This window comes from Sinocyclocheilus grahami, unplaced genomic scaffold, assembly GCF_001515645.1.
Source record: "Sinocyclocheilus grahami isolate Dianchi unplaced genomic scaffold, SAMN03320097.WGS_v1.1 scaffold44.1, whole genome shotgun sequence".
Lineage (NCBI taxonomy): Eukaryota > Metazoa > Chordata > Actinopteri > Cypriniformes > Cyprinidae > Sinocyclocheilus > Sinocyclocheilus grahami.
In genome coordinates, this window is record NW_015505223.1 from 2,727,256 (window position 1) to 2,748,896 (window position 21,641).

The 21,641-nt window shown below is 37.1% G+C and overlaps 1 protein-coding gene across 2 annotated transcripts in view; it reads left to right on the forward strand.

The window, feature by feature from the left end:
• pax7a (paired box 7a) overlaps positions 1–21,641 on the forward strand; it is a 72,049-nt gene that overhangs the window by 48,555 nt on the left and 1,853 nt on the right. For both annotated transcript variants that reach the window (XM_016268260.1, XM_016268261.1), the window contains exon 8: positions 18,816–19,065. In XM_016268260.1, the coding sequence (XP_016123746.1) occupies positions 18,816–19,065 (250 nt within the window). The remainder of the gene's footprint in view (positions 1–18,815; positions 19,066–21,641) is intronic.

The window sequence follows — 21,641 nt, forward strand, 5'->3', positions numbered from 1 at the left end:
TTTTTTTTTGTCTAATGCCATGGATCTGGTCTTCAGGCTTACATGGAAGAAAAACAGATTTCAGTTTTCTATGATTGTTTAGATTTTTTTTATCAATGTATTTCTGTATACTACCACATAAAAGTTTGAATGCTTGTTTTGATAGTTTGATAGTTTTGTAGATTCATATAAATTGGTCCAACATATGAATTTCCTTACAAAATAAATAATAATCTAATAATTTTTTATTTTTTTGAAAAGTGTATGGGTTTGACTAGATAGTGGAGGACAAGTGTGCAAAATATATTTCAATATTGTTTAAAAAGCATCCCCGATTGCACCTGGTTGTGATATTTCTTCGCTGCAAAAACTATTATTTTATATAATAATAATAACAAAAAAACAGTAATAATTGTTATTATTATTACCCAAAATGTCAGTGTTTTTCAGTGTTTGATCACAATAACTGACAGAATATCAAATTATAATTATTTTAAAATTAATAAAAATAATAATAATATCAACAACAATAATGTATATATATATATATATATATCGTTTTAAATATAATTTCCACTATTTTAATGGAAAATAGTAAATAGTAATAATTAAGAATGAGTTAGTGTTTTTCTGATCCAGGACCTCTCCATGTGTCTCTCATCCATATGGAAGAGTCATTGTGAGGAGATAAATGCAGTTTCTGGCAGGAGAGACAGAGTTCAGTTACAATTTAAACTGTCAGCGCAACCATAGCAGCTTTCATACAAGGTTTCACAAGGTGCAATAGCATCTGCTGGGGTCATATCAGACATCACTTAACCCAACCTCAACTCTGATTCGTTGTTTAGTAAAAGAAGGCTGGCTGTTCTTTTCAGTAAAAAGAAACTGCCGGGAACCTTTTCCCTTTCCAAAACATCAGATGTCACCTTGCCTCCTGTGACAAGGGCAAAAAAATGTGTTTTTTATTTTTTTGATCAAAGATAACTCCCTTAAATTGGAAGTTCACAGACAACACCTGTCTGGAAGAGATAGGCACATGTGTTCAGACGAAAGATCTATTTCTCCTAACGTCTGCCGTTGATGGGCTACCGGTTGCTGGTAAAGATTGACCAAAATGTGGCGATTGACTGTAAATGGGCTGTGGTGGCCGGTAATGGACTCCTGCTGATCTCAGCACAGGTGTTGGTGTAACCCATCCAGACAGAGCGCATTTTCCCATTACAGGCCAGTAGAAAAGCTATCCACCAGCGGTTGTTGTTGTCATAGTCCTTGATTATAAGTTTAGGCTGGTCTGGGAGTGATGCAGTGTCAGATGGGGTCTATTAGGCATTGCTTGGCTGGCCTGCAGATATGTTTTTGGGTTGAGGTGAGCCTATCGCCCCATTTCATTTTGTCGCACAGCAGGTGATGGATAAGGATGCGTACTCTGGAAGATGTCAGGGAAATGTCACTCTTTTTCCTTTCCTTCCTTAGAATTGAAGACATTTTTGTTGCTGGAAAACAAGTTTCCAGTAGAGAAAAAAAATCTCCAGCTGTGTTTGTTTTACAAATAAGTTACATAATTATATATTTTGTCCTGATGACCCTTCAAATATCCATACTGAGATAGCTAATATCCCTCAATGTCCCATAACCAAGCAGAAAATCTCTAAATGATGTTATCAAGAGAAAATAAGGCAGAAGTTTCCTGTTTCTCTGCAGATGGGAATAAACAGAGAATATCAGAGCCAGAGATGGAGCTAGAGCTGCTCAACCACAATGAACGAGATGTCAGGTGCTCGTGCTGGCTATTATGCCTTTCGAAATGGGTTTTTACGAGTGGTCCTGGGAAATGTGTTCCTTGGCAGAAGCGTTTGAGGTGGATTCCACTGCTCTGCCTGACAGGGACACCTGCTGGGAGAGCGAGGAAAACAACATGCCTCTGCAGAACCACAGACAGCTTTCCTTATGAAATTTTTTTTTTTCTTTTTCTTTTAATTAGTCTGTTAATTCATTTTTTTAAATGTAATGATTTAACTATAATAACACTGATTAATTGTTGGACTAAGATAAGAGGGACCCTTAAAAATGACCATCACGGTACATTGAGGATTGGAGATACTATGGTACAGTATAGGATTATGATACTTTGACATTCATATATATATATATATATATATATATATACATAATTAAAGTACATTGAGGACTTTTATAATCTGTTTTGCAATGCATTAGAAACGTTTTGCGATATTATGGAAATATTATGATACTTTGTCATAAGGAATTACAGAATAACCACAATCTGATATTTACATATTTACATCAAAGACAGTCTATCTAAGAAATACCATGGTATTATCACAATACTTGTCCATGGAAGCCTTTATCAGCAGATCAGCAGTTGCAGAGAGAATTTTAATGTGATTAAATCATAACTATATCACTACAGCAGGAAGGAAAAGTGGCTGTTGCGTGTGCGCAAACGTGAGCGGTGGGAGTGTGGTTGTGCTGTGGAATGAGGCTTTCCTCACGGACGGACTGATGGATGAGTGCGTAAGGCAGCGCACGAGCGGGGTTGGGTCTCGCCACCGGAGGGATCAGAGAGAAAAACGGCGCTCACCCGAGCCTCCCTTTGATCCCTGTCCCCGGGCCTGCTCGCCTGCACCGTACCGTACCGCACAGCATAGCGCGCTAACAGCAGCCCTCGCCAACCCCTGCTCGCGACTGTCAGACAGAGATAAGCGCGGAGAAGCTTCCACCCTCTCCCTCTTCCATTAGTCCTTCTCGGAAAAAAAGGGGATGAATTACGTTTAAGAACCCTGTGCTGGCGTCGACTAAAAAGGAAAGAAACCTACCTCAGAAATTTCAAGTGCTCGCTTCTCTTGCCGTCTCCCTCGCCTCGCAGTTTTGACAAGACATTAGGCACGTGAATATCAATGAGCCGCGGAGACTCGTGTAGTCCCACACATTATTAAAAACTTGTGCATTAAGCCGCAGACTGGGCACCGTGTCAGCTGGCACGCTCTCCCGACGAACGAATCAAAGCGGATGAGCGCGCGGCATTCATCCGTACCCCGTGCGCTCGCGCCGCGAGAGGGGGAATTGATACTTAATAATTAGAAGCCATATTAAAACAGATACTGTTTATATTTGGCAGTAATGGAAAAGACCTATAAGAGGCTTTCCAAAAAGCTAGACCTGCTTGACAGCTGCAATGAACATCAGACAGCCAAAATTGTCGCCAGGGGCAAAAAAAAATAAACGGTGGTTTTGGTGTAAGGCTTACGGTTCGAGTGTGTAACTTTAGTCTTAGGCCTGATGACACTGGAAAGTCATTGTGCCAATGTCAGACCTACCTACCTTGAGCTTAATATCTTTTCTAAACTTTTTCTTGGACACTAATTTGTGCTGCATATGACATTTGTGACCCTGGACCACAAAACCAGTCATAAGGGTCAATTTTTCGAAATTGAGATTTATACATCATCTGAAAGCTGAATAAATAAGCTTTCCATTGATGTATGGTCTGTTAGGATAGGACCAAGATACAACTATTTGAAAATCTGGAATCTTGAGGGTGCAAAAAATCTAAATATTGAGAAAAACGCCTTTAAAGTTATCCAAGTGAAGATCTTAGCAATGCATATGACTAATCAACAATTCAATTTTAATATATTTACATTAGGAAATTTACAAAATATCGTCATGGAACATGATCTTTACTTAATATCATAATGATTTTTGGCATAAAAGACAAATCTATAATTTTGACCCATACAATGTATTGTTGGCTATTGCTACAAATATCCCCCAGTGACTTAACACTGCTTTTGTGCTCCAGGGTCACATTTGTGTTTCTGCATGGTTCCTCACACTGTAAAAAAAGGGGAAAAAAGTTCTTTATTTGCATCTTTGGTTCCATGGAGAAGCTTTAACATCCATTTAACTTTTACATTGCACAAAATGTTCTTTATAATGGAAAAATAAGATCTTTAGATTATTAAAATGTTCTTTTGGAAGTTTTATTTTAAGAATGTATAACAAACGTTACATTTTTTGTCATTATTCTGGTCAGTATGTTGGTTTTTATAAAGCATCAGTGCATTTTTCTCTATAAGAAACTAGAGAACATTTATTTATTTATTTTTTGTTGAATCTAAAAAGGTTTTCCAAGGAAGTAAAACCCTTTTCAAATTATAACCTTTTGAGATTAGGATATGTTATACTGTTTCACATTCTCAGGATTTTGTTTTTTAAAGAAATGAATACTTTTATTCAGCAAAGGTGCATTAAATTGATTAAAAATCTGACAAAGGCTTTTATATTGTTACGAAAGATGTCTATTTCAAATACATTTCTATTCATCATTCTATTCAAACTTTCGCATTATCAAAGAATCGGGAAAAAAATTAGGCAGCACAAAAATATGAAGCAGCACAGCTGTTTTCAGAAATGTTTCTTAGGCATCAAATCATCATTTTAAAATGATTTCTGAAGGATCATGTGACACTGAAGACTGGCGTAATGATACTGATGATTCAGCTTTGCATCACAGAAATAAATTACATATTCAAATATATTCAAATAGAAAACAGCTATTTTAAATTGAAATAATGTTTACAGCTTTTGCTGTGTTTTTGATCAATCAAATAAGTGCAGCCTTGGTGAGCGTAAGAGATTTTTTCAAAAACATTAAGAAAAATCCCAGTCATTTGAACATAAAAGATGCTCAAATCATTACAATTTTTGCAATTAGATTTACATTGATAGTGGGACCAGAAAGAAACCACTCAGAGCATAGCAGCATTGTGACATTGAGTGTTGCACAGACAAACATTTCCTTTGTAAGTATAAAGAATTTGAAGTATAAAGATCTAGTATTGGGATCTTATTCGAGATTCTAGTTCCGAAAAGAAGACTCTGTATGATGCAACACACACACAAGAGACTGTCAGGTGTTTTCAGAGGTGGTCAGTCTCATGAGATCAGGTCATGGATGCTCCACGCCTGTCTGTGTTCTTTAACCTCCATCTCTGGCTTCCCAGCAGTCACCCGTTGAGTCCAATAGCAACATCCTCTCTCATCTCAAAGAAAAAGAGTTTCATTTATTTATTTCGCCCCGACCGCTTCCTTTAAGACTGCTCAAGACGACTGTGTGCTGGTCTCTCTTTTCCCCTCCCTCTCCTTCCCCTGGAGAGGAAGATGCTTTTCCCGCCGTTCAGATGAAAGGCACGGCGGACAATAAAAATGCTATTTAAATGCAAGGCTGTTTGAATGCGGGTGAGAGATATTTTCCCCTGCCGAAAGTGAGCTGCCGCATCCTGATAAATAGCAAATATAAGGGAATGCGATTTACATTTATCTTGCAGAGGCAGCCAATATAAATTTCAGCAAATCCTAGGAGATAGGGATTTAAAGGAGGGAACGACTGAGACCAATTCATATGCCGTGTGTCCCACGCAACTGGAAATGCCTATAATATGGAGAATGGCGAGCGTATAGCCACATAGCACACACACCGATCGTATCTTGTATGTCAATTACTTAGAGACCACAACATGCTGGACGACTTATTTATTGTTTTACCGGAGGCCAAATCTGGTATTTTTTATGTAGTGTACTGTAATTGAACTTGTAGTTTTCCCCATATAGTGACCCAAAGAGGTATTTGACCACTAAAGTCACTTGAATATCTGAATGCAATTTAATTAGATAAAATATCAAACTAAGTGTCGTTTATTTTTACATTTTGCTTGGTTTGAGATGCTAAAATGATGCAGTGTTGAGTCAGTGTTGTGTCTTTGTGTTTGTTTGTGGTTATTGGATCATGGACTTCACACATCCACTAAAAATCACCAAAACACAGCTGATTCAAAGACACTGTGCAAAAATAATGAAGAAAAGTGACAATAATGAAGAGAAAAGACCCTGCAGCATATTTCAATGCAATGACATTCAGACATTTTTACAGGTAAAACAAATCATGCTTAGGCTTTTGAATGTCATTGCATTAGATAAAACTTCAAAGCAAGTGTCTTTCATTGATGTAGTGATGAAAAATAAAATGGTTTGTGGTTGTCGGATCATGTTTCAAAAATCTTTGTAGCTACAAGTAGAAGATTATTTAGGAAAACTCATGCTTAGGCGTATCAAGTTCAGAGGCATTTTCCGGGTTCTTTTTGGTTGCTACAACTACAATTTATTGTTATTGTCATTAAAGTGGATTTTTAACACCTATTAGCAGGTGAAGGCAATTTTCCAGGTAACCTAGGCCCTCATAATCATGAGTTCACAGGTTAAGGGTTTGTAGGGTCACTGTGGGTTCGAACAGTCATCGATAAGCCTCTTTGGTAGCCGTTGGCTTTTTGGATGTCGTCTTTGTGAAATGTGTGTCCTGTTAGTTCCACATGCCACTCTGACAGGTGCGCCGTCGTGATTAATACTCCAATGAGCAGAGCTGCTCTAACTTTACCGAACTCAAACCCCTAAAACCACACACATCTACAGCCAAACACCAGCAACCTGCTGTCTGATGTCTCGGGTTGCCTTCGGACTGACCCGCTCTGGCTGAGCCGGTGTAACTGCAGCATCATGGGACAGCTGTCTTCAGTCTCATGTGCATCATGCTTCTGGTCTCACTCACTCAATGTAAGTTATTTTTCACCTGTTTTATCTTCTGCCAGATAATAGTTGTCCGTGTGGTCTAAAAAAAGTATTATTTGGAAAGTAGTATAATTCATGCATGTAGCACAAACAGCCTGACATATGAAATAATAATCAGAAAAATCTGTTCACTTTTTTGGAAATGGAACAATTTATTGAACTTTTAGACAAAATATTAAAAAAAAAGTGCATATGTGACCCTGGAGCACAAAAGCAGTGTTAAGTCACTGGGGTATGTTTGTAGCAATAGCCAAAAATACATTGTATGGGTCAAAATTTATGCCAAAAATCATTAGGATATTAAGTAAATATCATGTTCCGTTAAGATATTTTGTAAATTTCCTACCATAAATATATTAAAACTTAATTTTTGATTAATAATATGCATTGCTAAGAACTTCATTTGGACAACTTTAAAGATGATTTTCTCAATATTTATATTTGTTTGCACCCTCAGATTCCAGATTTTCAAATAGTTGTATCTCGGCCAAATATTGTCTTATCCTAACAAATCAATGGAAAGCTTATTTATTCAGCTTTCAGATTATGTATAAATCTCAATTTCGAAAAATTTACCCTTATGACTGGTTTTGTGGTCCAAGGTCACATATGTGTTTTTTGTTGCGTATCGTATTTGATACATCGGGCTTTATATAGCATGATGTAGTGAGAATATGGATCTCATAATATTCAGAGATTCAAATTGCACAAAATATGCAATATGGTGCAAATGCTGATATTGATATGGCCAAAAAGTCAGGTGAAATTCTGATTCTTTGTAATGTAAATCATATTTAATAATGAATTATAATTATTATAATTGCAGTATTGTCTTGGTAAGATATTTAAATGCTTAGTTTATGATCAGAGCATATAATGCAATGCAATATTGATTGAGAGATGAACAAATAAATGTTGCTCAAAAGCCTGATTATCAAATTTGATGCTCACATTTTAACATGATTTTTCTAAAAAAATGTATCAAGTAAACCTGCTTCAGAACAGTAAGTGTATCTTAAGGTTATTTTTATGTTTATTTGATAAAAATCGGTTAAGATTTCACAGCAAAAAGACACGTGAACCACAACCTGAAAGAGAACGTTTTTAGAAATATACTAGAAGGCCTTTTTCTTGCTAAAAAGTGTAAAAAGGTATACACTATCAATCAGACAACAGCAAGCATGTAGTAGATTGTGCATAACCGGTTTTCAGCAACGTTCTGATCATTTAGAGGCCTTAGAAATTTGTGTCAAATATGAAACAGTAGGCTTCACAAGGTTAATATTTAGTATTTGTGGTTTGTTCAAATCACTAACTCTGAATATAAGCAATAATAATAGTGATGCTTGTCTTAGCAAACGCCACATTGAGTTGAGTTTCTCTGTCTCTCTCTCTCTCTCTCTCTCTCTCTCGTTCGTTCACTTTCTGTAAAATGAGCCTGTGTAAGCGGTTGGAGTCTCAGCTGGCTATCTCACACAAGCAGTTCGTTCCTCTTAGACTCCAGCTGAGCACTATTTCACTATTTATTTACATGTAATTATTGCTGTGAGGTGCAGATATTAACACTGTCAAGAACAATTTGACCCGACATTTTTCACTGTGCTGATCCCCTGCTGATTTTGGCAAACAAACCTCCAACCTCCTTCCCTCTCTCTCTTTATCTCTCTCCCTCTCTCTCTCTCTCTCTCTCTCTCTCTCGCTCTCTGTTGAGGCAGCAGGGCAAAGTGAGAGGAGCTTTGCTGCACGTTCCTGTGTGTGTGTGTGTGTGTGTGTGGTTTGAGTTTCCCTTGTTTCTGGTGGCTGAATCCATCCCATACTCACTCAAGCATATCAGTGGAGGAGAATAGATGATTTTGCCTCCACACATTCTTCAAATGCAACCGAATAGAAGGCATATTAACCTTCGTTTAGCTGACAGACTGTGGCCAATATCTGTGGAAACAAATATGAACTTAACCCACCAACAGAGAAAATTCTATGATACAAAACCACCTGTTTATCCCTAATATATATATATATATATACTGTATATGCAATATTATGCAAAAATTATGATGATGGTTATTATTTTGGGTAATATTATAAATGTAAAAGTCTCTTATTCTGACATTTTTATCAGTTATTGAATTTATTGTTTTATTTCCTTTATATGGAAGAAAAATTAACACTTAAGACATATCAGTGATGCACCAATGTAGAAATATAGAAATTCGGGGCAATAAAATATGCAAAAAAGTTGTTTTATTTTATTTTAGCCATTATTATAAGTGTAAAAGTCTGTCATTATGACATTCAGTTATTGAATGATCAGTTATTAATCAGTTACAGAATTGATCATCTTCCCAAAGACAAATCAAAGATGTACCAATATAACAAATATAGAAATTTGGAGAAATACTGATTACTGTTATGTTGCGATAACCAATAATGATGGCCCGTATTACTGTATAAACTTATACTGTTTTGTCTGTAGGGGCAGTGGTGGTCAAACTTCTATCCCAAAGGTCGCAGGTTCGAGTCTCAGTACCGTTAGGGATATTCTCTCTAAAGATCCAACATAGAATTTGCCTTAGAAAAATTTAGAAAAAATGTTTAAATATAAAAATGTTGTACTTACTGAACTGAAAAAAGTCCTTATATTGTATGCTTCCAATTTCAGCCTAACCAGCTGATGACTTTAAAACAGTAATCCTGGTTGATATGATTTAATCACCAGTATATTGAGCGTGCCTACATTAGATGTCTGTTTGAGAAGCGTTTGTCCGCAGCTGTCAGTGTGTTTGCTGACGTGAGGTGTGACTGACCAGTGGAGAGAGGTAGAGAGCATATGCACACTATTTAGTACAGTAAACATCCTCTGAGGAGTGACAGCTTGTTTCAGCGGCTGATAATGGCTTTCATCTGTGTCCTGTATGTCAGTGCCCAGATTCTGTCAGTGTCAATCAGAATGTAATTGAGCACGATTATCACACGCTCCTCCAGAGCACCTACTGCCCCGCTGGAAACTAGCTCTGTTCCAACCTAGCGAACTGCCTACCTAGACAGCATTTAGACACCATAGGTAGGCAAATTCAAAAGTAGCATTCCCAGAATGCACCGTGAAAAAATGTATCAAGGTGTTATCAATAGAATAGGTCACTCTGTTTAAAAACAGGCTGTTTTAGCCGATAACTCACAATTCTGGGTTTTTTCTTACAATTCTGCCTGAACCGCTAGATATAAACTCAGAATTGCAAGATATAAGCTTCCAATTCTGAGAAAAAAAGTCAGAATTGCAAGATGTTGACTTGCAGTTATAAATGTATCATTCGCAATTGCAAGATATAAACTCGAAATTCTGGAAAGTCCAAATTGTGAGTTACACATTTGAAACTGCAAGAAATGAAAATTTGAATTGTGAAATAAAAAGTTGCAATTGACTTAAAAAAAAAAAAAATTTATTCCATGGCAGAAATAAGCTTCCATAATTTTTGCAACTTTTTGTCTAACAATTTTGACTTTTTTCTCATAATTCTGGGTTTATATTTCACAATTTGACATAAACTCTTAATTCTGAGAAGAAAAGTCTTAATTGTGAGATAAAAGTGGCAATTACCTTTTTAATGTTTTTTCTTTTATTTCATGGCGGAATTTTGATACTTATGCTTAATATACTTAATAATAGTATTTTCTTGTAAAATGTGCAATCTTTGTTTTATTTACAACTTCCGAAAAAATATTTTTATTGTGGTTTTGCTACATAATTCTGGCTCTTTTCTCCTAATTCTCTGTTAATATCTCACAATTTGACAAACTCTGATAAGAAAAGTCAGAATTGTGAGATATAAACTCGCAATTGTGAGAAAAAGATTTTATATCAAAAGATTGCCATAAAAAAATTAATTCTGGCTCTTTTCTCCTAATTCTCTGTTAATATCTCACAATTTGACATAAACTCTGATAAGAAAAGTCAGAATTGTGAGATATAAACTCGCAATTGTGAGAAAAAGATTTTATATCAAAAGATTGCCATAAAAAATGTTCACTCAGAAATTGCTAGTAAATTTCATATTTACAAAGGTAAGTAACACATATTGAGTTAAACAGAAAGGCTGAAATTGTATTTTCTTGCAAATCATGCTCCAGTAATCTTTGTTTTATTCACAATTGTGTCCTTATCTTACACAAGCTTAGAAAGCTCATGTGAAACACTATTGAAGTCAGTTGTGAGTGTCTCATTGTGATGTTCCATTGTGGTTATGCTGTCTTATAATGCTACTCACTATTTAGGCAGCTGCACTATATTCTGGAAGAGAGCTGCTTTGTCTGCAATGTAAGAACTATAATGCTTAATGTATGTAACAGGACTGTTCTAGTTGTATTGCATTGCATTGCTCCTCGGTGTCCTCATATAAGGTCCGTCTCCTTCATTTTCTCACCTCTCTCTGTCTATCTTTCTGTGTCTCTGTCCATTTACTCATTTCACTTTCACCTCCACTCCCCCATTTCTGTCGCCCTTTTCTCTTCCTCGTCTCTCTCTCCTTCTCTTTTCTATTCGGAAGCCTCTTTTCAGTTTTGATTAATGTGTTTTGGCCAATTACGGCTGTGACACAGCGAGCGGCCCCCGTCATCTGTTCTGTGTCAGCAGTCAGGCTGGCTGAAGCTCTCAGGCTGGTTAATTGGCCCGCGCTCCCCTTCCACCGTGACCAAAAGCCTCTAATTGAATCTATGCAACCACTGTTATTTTTAAATAGTCATTTTGTCTCAGATGAGCACCACTATGGGAGGTGGAGGAGAGTCGTTAATCCATAGTTGTGTTTAAAAAGCATCTGATTATCAGCCAATCTGTATGTATATTATATATATATATATATATATATACACACACACACACACTTATGTATAGTAGCCACTTTTACTTATATATAATAGTATATTGTATATATACACTAAATGTTCTTTATTTTTAACCAAAATAAAACGGACAATTTTTTATTTGTCATTTTCTATATAATTTATAATACTTCAATTGTATTTCAGGTTTTAATATTTAATATTTAATATTTAATCATTGTTAGTTTTATTTAAACAATGTTAATATGTTTAATTTAGTAAAAGTATTTTTTCTCTGTAATCATTATTTTATTATTTCTCAGTATAATTTTATATTATAATAATTATTTTACTTTTTTTTCAAAAAGCCATTATGTATTTTTTTAATATAGCTTTTTAAATAAATATTAAGTGATAAAATTCTTCAAAATTCTCTCTCTAAACTTCTTTAAAATTATATGAAAAATATTAAAAAAATTTGTATTATCGTTTGACTTGGCTCTTGATAAATTTTGTAAGTAACACAAGAAAGAGTTAACATTTCTGCAATGATTATCGGTTGATTATGAATATATCAAAATGGCCTATTAATTGGTCTAACCAACTCATCAGTCCATTCTTAGTCACATTGGCAATATATCAATCTAAAACAACTGCAGTATTAAACTAAATTGTTGTGTCCAAAATATTTTTCATAATTGTACTCCATTGATTGCTGCAGTTTTCCCAAGATTCTCTATTCTACGTTACTTCGCAGTAATCCTGAATGGGCGTCTGTCGAAGGGGTTGATAAATTACAGCAAGCGTTATTTGCCGTAATCTTGGCCCCAGGACTGTCCTTTGAAACGCAGACAAACAATCAACAGCAGGAGTGTGAAAAAGCGCTCACAATTTCCAGTAGAGACGACTATCAGCCGTGCAGATCAGTGAAGGGAAGAGATGATATTCTGTGGCTCTCAGATAACTCACACACACTGAGTGGGCTGTTTCCCCTCCATCTGCCCTCCTGACCTGCACTAAACTTGAAGGTAGCACTGGAGGGCATTAGGTTGGGGGGGTTAGTGGTGAGAGGAACTGTCTAATCCACTCTGGGCTAGATTAAGAGTAGTGTGCGTGTTGGCCGAGAGCCTGGCGAGGGTGCAGAGGCCTGTGCTATCTGCTCTGTTGGCAGGCTGGCCTGAAGGCAAACTCAGTCCTACTGGGGTCTTTGTACTCTTAAAAGCCCCCTGTCTGACTCTCTCTGCACCCGAACCCCCTCCTCAAATCCTCTCGATTTGTCTGCCATCCCTGCGTTTCACTGCTTTTCTTCATTTATCTTTAGTATAGTTTGTTTCATTCTGAAATGTGTTTTAGCTCTGTGTTCAGACGTGAACAGACTTCGGTCGAAGTAGATGCCATGTTTAATTTGATGTATAAACAAGGTCTTGAAAGAGCATATTGTTTGTAATAATGAACAACTTCAAGCATCACAATAGAGGTCAGAAAGAGACTGAAAGTTAATATTTATGTATTTTTATGTACTTTTGAAAAAAATCTGAAAAAATAAAGTAATACAATTTTTTTTTCAAATAACAGCATAAATAAATAAATAATACAAATGAATGGAAAAGCTCATTTTTATTAATATTTTGAATCTGTTTTTAATTTTATATTTTTCATTTAAAGGTGACATATCATGAAAATCTGACTTTTCCAGGTTTTAAGTGCTATAATCAGGTCCCCGGTGCATCTACCAACCAAGGAAACGTGAAAAAGATTAACCCAGTAACTTCGTTTTGCTTAGCCTTTTTCTGCAAGCATCTGGAAAAACGAGCGTGTCTGATTTCGCTCGCCTAGTGACATTGCAAAGAGATCTCATTATAATATTACCGCCCCTTAATCTGTAAACTTCCACTCATGGCGCCATTATTTTGAGTTCGCAAGAGACAATGGTGTACCAGCTCTAATGCCATGGCGAAAGTTTGAGCAAAACATGCTAACTCGTTACAGTTAAGTCCCTACAATGACAATGACCCAAAGCACACAGCAAAACTGAGCACAGAGTGGTTGAAGGAGAAAAAGGTGAATGTCCTTGCATGGCCCAGTCAGAGCCTGGACTTAAACCTCACTGAGAATCTGTGGAATGACTTGAAGACTGCAGTCCACAAATGCTCACCATCAAATTTAACTGAACTTGAGCAGTTCTGCAAAGAAGAGTGGGCAAATATTGCAAAGTCTAGATGTGCAAAGTTAGTAGAGACAAATACCGCAGACTAAAGGCTGTAATCAAAGCAAAAGCTGGTTCAACAAAATACTGACACAAGGGGGTGATCCTTTTTCCAACTCAGTGATTGTTTTTTTTCTTTCCCTGACATGTTGGTATTATATCTTTCACTTGAATGTTATAAGTTGCACTGAGTAAATACAGCTGAATAAAACAAAAACTGTGTCCGTCTTCATTTCAGGCTGCAAAGCAACAAAATGTGATTATTTTAAAGGGGGGCTTTCTATAGCAACTGTATATATATATATATATAATATATATATAGTGAACATGTAAAATTGAGTGCAAGTGCAGTTGTAGCACGAGCTTAATGATTGGCTTTTGGGAAAATTGCCTCTTGAAATGTTGTCATCTGCACCCAACAGATTCCTTTTAGCTCCGCAGTTGTCGAGTTGTTTCTCCAGAGCTTGACTAAACACGAAAAGACTCGTCTTACATTTAAGCAGACAAAAAAAAATTATATAATTTGACTGTTAAGGAAATTAGAGTGGTATGAAAGAATCCCTTTTAGTGTGCTGCACGTGCACTATTTGTTTATCTGAAAGGATGCACATTGTATCAATTTACAATTCTGGGTTTGCGCCACCTCAGGCTGGTGGGTCTCAGAAGTTGGAGAATTAATTAGTTTTTTTATTATTATTTATGGAGTAATCTATTTGGAGAGAGGAAGGCATTGCCTCTGGGCTGTGTCCTTTAAACACTGGAGCCCTGACTTCCATTATCTACCGCGCACACGACACACAACAAATGAGAAAAGCACTGCGGAAGATATAGTCGAAACAAAGAAAATAAATGTATAGCCTACTTGGGGGAGAAGAGAATTCAAGTATGTGAAATGAAGGTTTATTTAGTTTGTGAGCTGTATTATCAGCCAGCGTTTGCCGGAGGTGCTTGTTTTGTGCAGATATGTCACACACTCCCGTATCAGATTAATAGTCTGAATGATATTGATTTTTGTTTATTTAGCTGCGTTAATGTTCTGGGTGGGTAGATTTGTAATACAATCTCAGCTGAGCTTAATCTTTCCCCTGCAGCAAAGTTCAGCTGTTACGCTACTTTTGGTCAAGGTCCGTCAAGGTCACGATTCTCCTGAACGATGTGTAACTATGACAGTTTTTGAAAAGCTGTTGAACACAGAACCTGAACACAGAATAACGAAATTGAGCTTGTATGAATCCTAGAGTTCAAAATTTGTCCATAACTATACCTTTCTGAAAGGACAGTTCACCCAATAATCATTTACTCACCCTCAAGTTGTTCCAAACCTGTATGAGTTTTTTTTCTTCTGTTGAGCACAAAATAAGTTATTTTGAATAATGTTGCTTACCAAACATTTGATGGTAGTTTCCACTGTCACTTCCGGGGGTTGATTGTGCCTCCTCGGGGCCGAAAACCTTGGGCCAAAGCGGGCCATCTCGGGTTTGAGGAGTGATTGAACAAAGGAAGAGTTTCTCCAAGTCGAGCCTATAGGCTATCACAGTCGTGTATTTATTTAGTTGCATATTTTATCTGTAAGTAAGTCTTGTCTCTTTATACCTGACTGTCTGATGCTCATAGCTCTGCGTATGTCATAAAATATGTCATAATCATAGTTTTTGTTCGGGAGCTCCCTCTGTTTCTGACTGAAAATATAACAATGTATTGGGACTTCAAATTTTCAGGCCTGACAAATTCATTGATTATGATCAATGTATCACTTATTACTGTAAAACTGGTAAAACATTCATGCTTTGGTTTTAAATCTTCAAGTAAACAACAAAAAAAATGCAAACAAACGGCTGCTATTATCATGCTCGTTTTATGATCTCGGTAGTTCCAGTGATCTATTTCTATTAGTTTTCTGATAAACCTTCTCTTTGTTGGTGAAATGATGGGGTTGCGTGATGTTGTTCCAAAGAGGCATGTTAAGGGTGGATTTTAGTGAAGTGCTGCGGAGCTTCTGGACCGACGGTGGAAATGCAGCATTATTTAGTTGAAATTAAGAGTGCTTTTTTGACTTAAAGGGTTAGTTCACCCAAAAATGAAAATTAGATTGTGTTTTACTCACCCCCGAGGCATCCTATAGGTGTATATGACTTTCTTCTTTCAGACGAATTCAGTCGGAGTTATATAAAAAATTGTCCTGGCTATTCCAAGCTCTATCATTGCAGTCAGCGGGTGTTGCAGTTGTCAAAAAAAGCTCGCGCATTCATAATAAAACGTGCCGCAGACGGCTCCGGGGGATGAATAAAGGCCCCCTGTAGCGAATCCATGTGTTTTTTATATTTCAAATGTAATAAACACTTTTCTCTCACTTCCGCTGACTGTCATACACTGAAGCCGTTCTGGCGGATGATGTAGCACGTCGGCGTTGCGTGATTAGTGACGAATGCGGCGAGAGAACAAAACAAAACGCCGGTCACGAATTAGAAGTACAAACTGAGGATTTGCAAAGAAAAATGTCGGAGGATTTTGATATAAACCAAGAGGAGACTGGTTTTCCTTTGTTAAAGTAAGGAAACTTTGCTTCCTTTGCTCCTGTAAACAAACTCGCGAGACTAGCATACCTCCGAGGCACACGCACGCTGCGCATACGTGCTACGTCATCCGCCAGAACTGCTTCAATGTATGACAGTCAGCGGAAGTGAGAGAAAAGTGTTTATTACGTTTGAAATATGGATATTTTTCTTTAAAAAACACATGGATTCACTACAGGGCGCCTTTATTCATCCCCCGGAGCCGTCTGCGGCACGTTTTATTATGAATGCGCGAGCTATATTTGACGACTTGTGGACTGTTCAACTGCAACACCCACTGACTGCAATGATAGAGCTTAGAATAGCCAGGACAATTTTTAATATAACTCTGACTGGATTCGTCTGAAAGAAGAAAGTCACATACACCTATAGGATGCCTCGAGGGTGAGTAAAACACAAGCTAATTTTCATTTTTGGGTGAACTAACCCTTTAACTTAAAAAGACATCTTTATATAAAATTTCACATGGTTAAGGTTTATTGCCAAATGTACTTTATGGTAAACTACTTTAAAATACTATGAAGTGCACTTAAGTGTGAAACATTAAACATCCTTTAAATAGATTTTAATAGCCTTTTTTTCATAATATTATGTAATGTTACATTAATCATTTTAAGAAAGCATATTGTTTTTATACTTTATTGTTGAAATGTGCCCCCATTTATATTATGGGTAAATTAGGAGATGTGAATCATTTCTACAATGTGACTTGCATTATAGCAGGTTTTCATCTAAAAAGAAACCAGGAGTGTAACATTAGAAAATGTGATGAAAATAGCAGCTCGGTCTTTCCAGCGAAGGTCCAGAGATTTCCCATCATTCACTCTACAAAGGAGGTCAACACGGCTCTGTTGAGGAAAGCGCTGCTGGAATTTGGCGCTTTATAATTAGAAGCGCTGATAGAGGAGTCAGTCCTGATTGTCTGCCGCTTTAATTTAATGCGCATATAAAGAAGGAAGCAGTGTAATCAAGCTTCAATTAACCGATGACTAAATCTCTCCCACCCCTGCAGCTGCCATCCGCCCCCATCCCACCCCACGGCCCACTCGTGTGGCCACCAACAAGGGCTACTTGTGCTTTCCATTCACATAATCTGCTATAATCAGGAAACGTATGAATCTTCCAGCCATATGGCCACATCACATGTGTCTCTTATAAAGACACGGCAATGAATCTCCCACTTATGTGGATGCGTGTCACATGTGTGCAGAACGGGCTTCCATACTGATAGAATTAGCATGAGGAAACCGCTAACCAGCATTATGTGTCTGCTGCGCCTCAAGTGATCCATATTTCCTGCGAGACATTTAGGGAATATTAATCATAATGTGATTAATTTTCCCCGTCCGCTTGTGCACACCTCTCGATGTTTTGGCGGTTTGTGCTGATGTCGCCATGTGAACTGTGTTTAAACTCACACGGATATGAGTTTGTGTGTGTCACGTCTGTGTGTGTTTAAGCAGCTCTGGATGGTCTAATTGGTTTAGCAGCCAAAGGGAGTCAAAGGGCAGCATAGCGTATCGAGACACAATGTGAACCTGATGCTGGGAAGGATGCTTTCTGTCGATGTCCCTCAGCGCTTGTTGTGCTGAAGGCCTCAGGACAGGGGCCTGTTTGGCACTGCCGCTGGGGTCTAATGGGTCTGGCCTCGTTCCCCTGTCTTTTTCCTTTGCTGTATCACTCTCTCTGGCCACTGCTAATCACTCTGGGACGCTGGCTGCGCTCTGTGCCTGGCACGAATTCACTCTCTGTCCCTTCCCTCCGCTTTGCCCTGAGAATGGCCTGCCGTATGAGAAGAACTCTTGCTATTATACTGTTTGATAAATCAGAACATTAAATATCTGCAAAAGAGTTCAGAGTTAAAGTGTTTGCATTAATACATAATATGCCAATCTCAAACACATGCCAAAAAGATCAAAAAGCATCAAATCTTTGAAAGATATCACAGCCCTGTGCAAAAAAAGGCTTAATATGATCAAATTTGATGATGCTGAGTTCCTATCATGTAGTTTTTCACAAAATAAGAATGAAGATTTTTCTAAATGCATATACGTATATGTATCAGCTTTAATGTTCTTATAAAAAATAACAAAGGAAATCAATTGTCAGAAGTCTTGCTTGTGTGGAGAAAATGAAAATCAGGGTTAAGCATAAAATAATGTCAGAATCATTCATGCATGTAAAAATCGGCTCGGAATTGAACAAATCATTGTAAACTCTGGTGATTAAGGAAAAATACAAGACTTCTATAGCCTTAGAAATGGTTCCAGAAAGAAAAAATGATACAAAATGCATCATATTTTGTGAGAAAGTGTGACATGCTTCAGCAAAACAGGCACTGTTTTCTGGAATCAGCATCCAAAAATAGTAAGAAACATGTACTTTATTTCATTCCTCAAATACGATGCACGATGGTGTATACACAAGATTTGTTTGAGACACTAAGTAGAAGGTGAATGCGATATTCCTCTATATTCTTCTAAAGGTTGCATAAAAAACAAACTGCTTTACTGGTCATTTTACATGCAAGTTAGTTATCCTTGGTCAGAATTAAATGCAAAACTTGCTAAACAGCTGCTTCTGTCTTTGCGTCTCTCTAGGTGATGAGTATTTTGAGTAACCCCAGTGGCGTCCCGTCCCAGCCTCAGCACGATTTCTCCATCTCTCCTCTCCACGGCAGTCTGGAGGTGTCTAACCCTATCTCAGCGAGCTGCAGCCAGCGTTCAGACCCCATCAAGAGTGTGGACAGTCTGGCCTCCTCTCAGTCCTACTGTCCCCCCACATACAGCGCCACCAGCTACAGCGTGGACCCCGTCACTGCTGGATACCAGTACAGCCAGTACGGCCAGAGTACGTACTGCCCCTCCATTATACACTCTGTATATGTGATTACATGTCTCTGTTGTGGAAAATGTCTTAGTAAGTCTCGCCAAGGGTGCATTTCATTGATTAAAAATACAGTAAAAACAGTAAATATTATTACGATTTCAAATACCTGCTTGTGAAAATGTCTTTTATGGTCTAATGGGTCTGGCCTCGTTCCCCTGTCTTTTTCCTTTGCTGTATCACTCTCTCTGGCCACTGCTAATCACTCTGGGACGCTGGCTGCGCTCTGTGCCTGGCACGAATTCACTCTCTGTCCTTTCCCTCCGCTTTGCCCTGAGAATGGCCTGCCGTGTGAGAAGAACTCTTGCTATTATACTGTTTGATAAATCAGAACATTAAATATCTGCAAAAGAGTTCAGAGTTAAAGTGTTTGCATTAATACATAATATGCCACGTGTCACATGATCCTTCAGAAATCATTCTAATATGCTGATTTGCTGCTTAAGAAACATTTCTGATTATTATTCATGTTGAAAACAGTTGTGCTGCCTAATAAAAATTGTGAAAAAAATAATATATTTTGACTATGACTATATACGACCCAAAATGACCTATTTTATATAATTGTAGTTTATAGTTTCATTTATAGCTTGCATTTGGTGCAAAAGCCATTCACCTCCAATTAGTCAATTAAATTGTTTTACATAAACTGTTTGCTATCAGTAATTTTTTTTTAAAGAAATTAATACTTTTATTCAACTAGGAAGCATTAAATTGATCAACAGTGACAGTAAAGACAATAAATATTACAAAAGATTTCTATTTCAAATAAATGCTGTTCTTTGGAACTTTCTATTCATCCGAGAATCCTGAAAAAAAGGTATCACGATTTCCACAAAAATATGAAGTAGCAAAAAAACATTATTAATAACTGAGCACCAAAATTTATTTAGAATAACGGAGCAGTAAATCAGTATATTAGAATGATTTCTGAAGGATCATGTGACACTGAAGACTGGAGTAATGATGCTGAAAATACAGCTTTGCATCACAGGAATAAATTACATTTTAAAATATATTAACATAGAAAACAGTTATTTAAAATAGTAATAATATTTCACAATATTAGTGATTTTACTGTATTGTTGATCCCAAGCAAGCACAACACATTCTGATCTTTTTAGTAGGGAAGCCATTACAGTTTAGTCACACTGATGCCCTGTGCATATTGGCAGTTATAGTTGATTTCCTCTCTGAGGGTGAGCCGTGCCAGTCGTTGACCATCTCAGGACGCTTTGACCCCTCTGCCCATCAGAGCAGGGCAGACACATGCTCCTGATAAAGACCCCAGCACCGGCCCCGGGCTGCTCTGTTAGTCACAGTACTCTTCCCTAGACTGAGAATCGGGTACTTCAAAGCACACTTGAACACCCTGAGGGTCCTAATGTCCTTCACCTCACACACACACACACACACACACACACACACGAGTTTCAGGGCAGGAAAGAATTGATTGATTGAATTAACATAATCAGAGGCTGATGTTGTCACAGAAGTCACTGGCTTCCATCTACATGTGTGTTTTGTGACGTATACGTCTTACAAACCTTGAGATATTGTGTCCAAACTTTTAAATGGTAGTTTGGGAATAAAATAGTTCCCGTAGGTTTTATCTAAATCTAACAAAACTCTCTTTGAGGATGTCTTCAAAGGTAAAAATGATTCAAAAGTGTTTTTTTTTTTTACAAAGGTTTGGGTTAGTCTGTAGTCATTATAATGTGCTTTATATGAAAACAGTAGAGGTCTATGGTGCGTCTCCAGTGAGATGTGTAGGTAAACGTGTGTGTGTGTGTGTGGGAGTGTGAAGTAGTGTCAGGTCCATCAGAAGGTGCGGGAGGGTTGATTGAAGAGATCTGACGAGCGAATGTCAGGTTAATTATGAGTGAGATTGAGAGGACTGATCTGTTTAATGAGTTAGACGAGAGAGCTGCTGAAATTGAGGCGAGTATGAAGCATGAAATCTCAAACGCTCAGAGTAATAAAGACTGGCACATACACACACACACACACAGAGTTGAATGAATGACACCAGGCATTCTCATCTCTCTGGCTCTTGAATGACTAAATTCCCATTTTAGCTTATATTTTATCTTCTATCAATCTTTATTTGTGTAATTTGTTGAATAAGTTTAAAGAAGTGACTACTGACTGTAATACTGTGCTACACTTGTGATGGATTGTGTCAGTAGTATGCAGTGATGTTTGAATCACATGATTCATTCATATGAGTCAGTTCAGTGAGTCAGTTCTGTTTCAATGATTTGATTAAATCAGTGTTGTCACTGTTATCTAAAACTATTAAAAAAAATGTTTTTGGTTATTGAACTAAAGCTGAAATAAAATAAAAAAAACGTTTTATATAAAATCAAAAAATAAATAATTTTATATAAACTTCAAATTAAACTTATTCATTTCTAAAAAAAAAAATCTGAAAAAAAAAAAATCTATTTTTGAAAATATCAAATAAAAGCTCATTCAAAATAACTACTACTATAATCGGATAGAAATAATAATAAAATAACACGAATACATGAACTGAT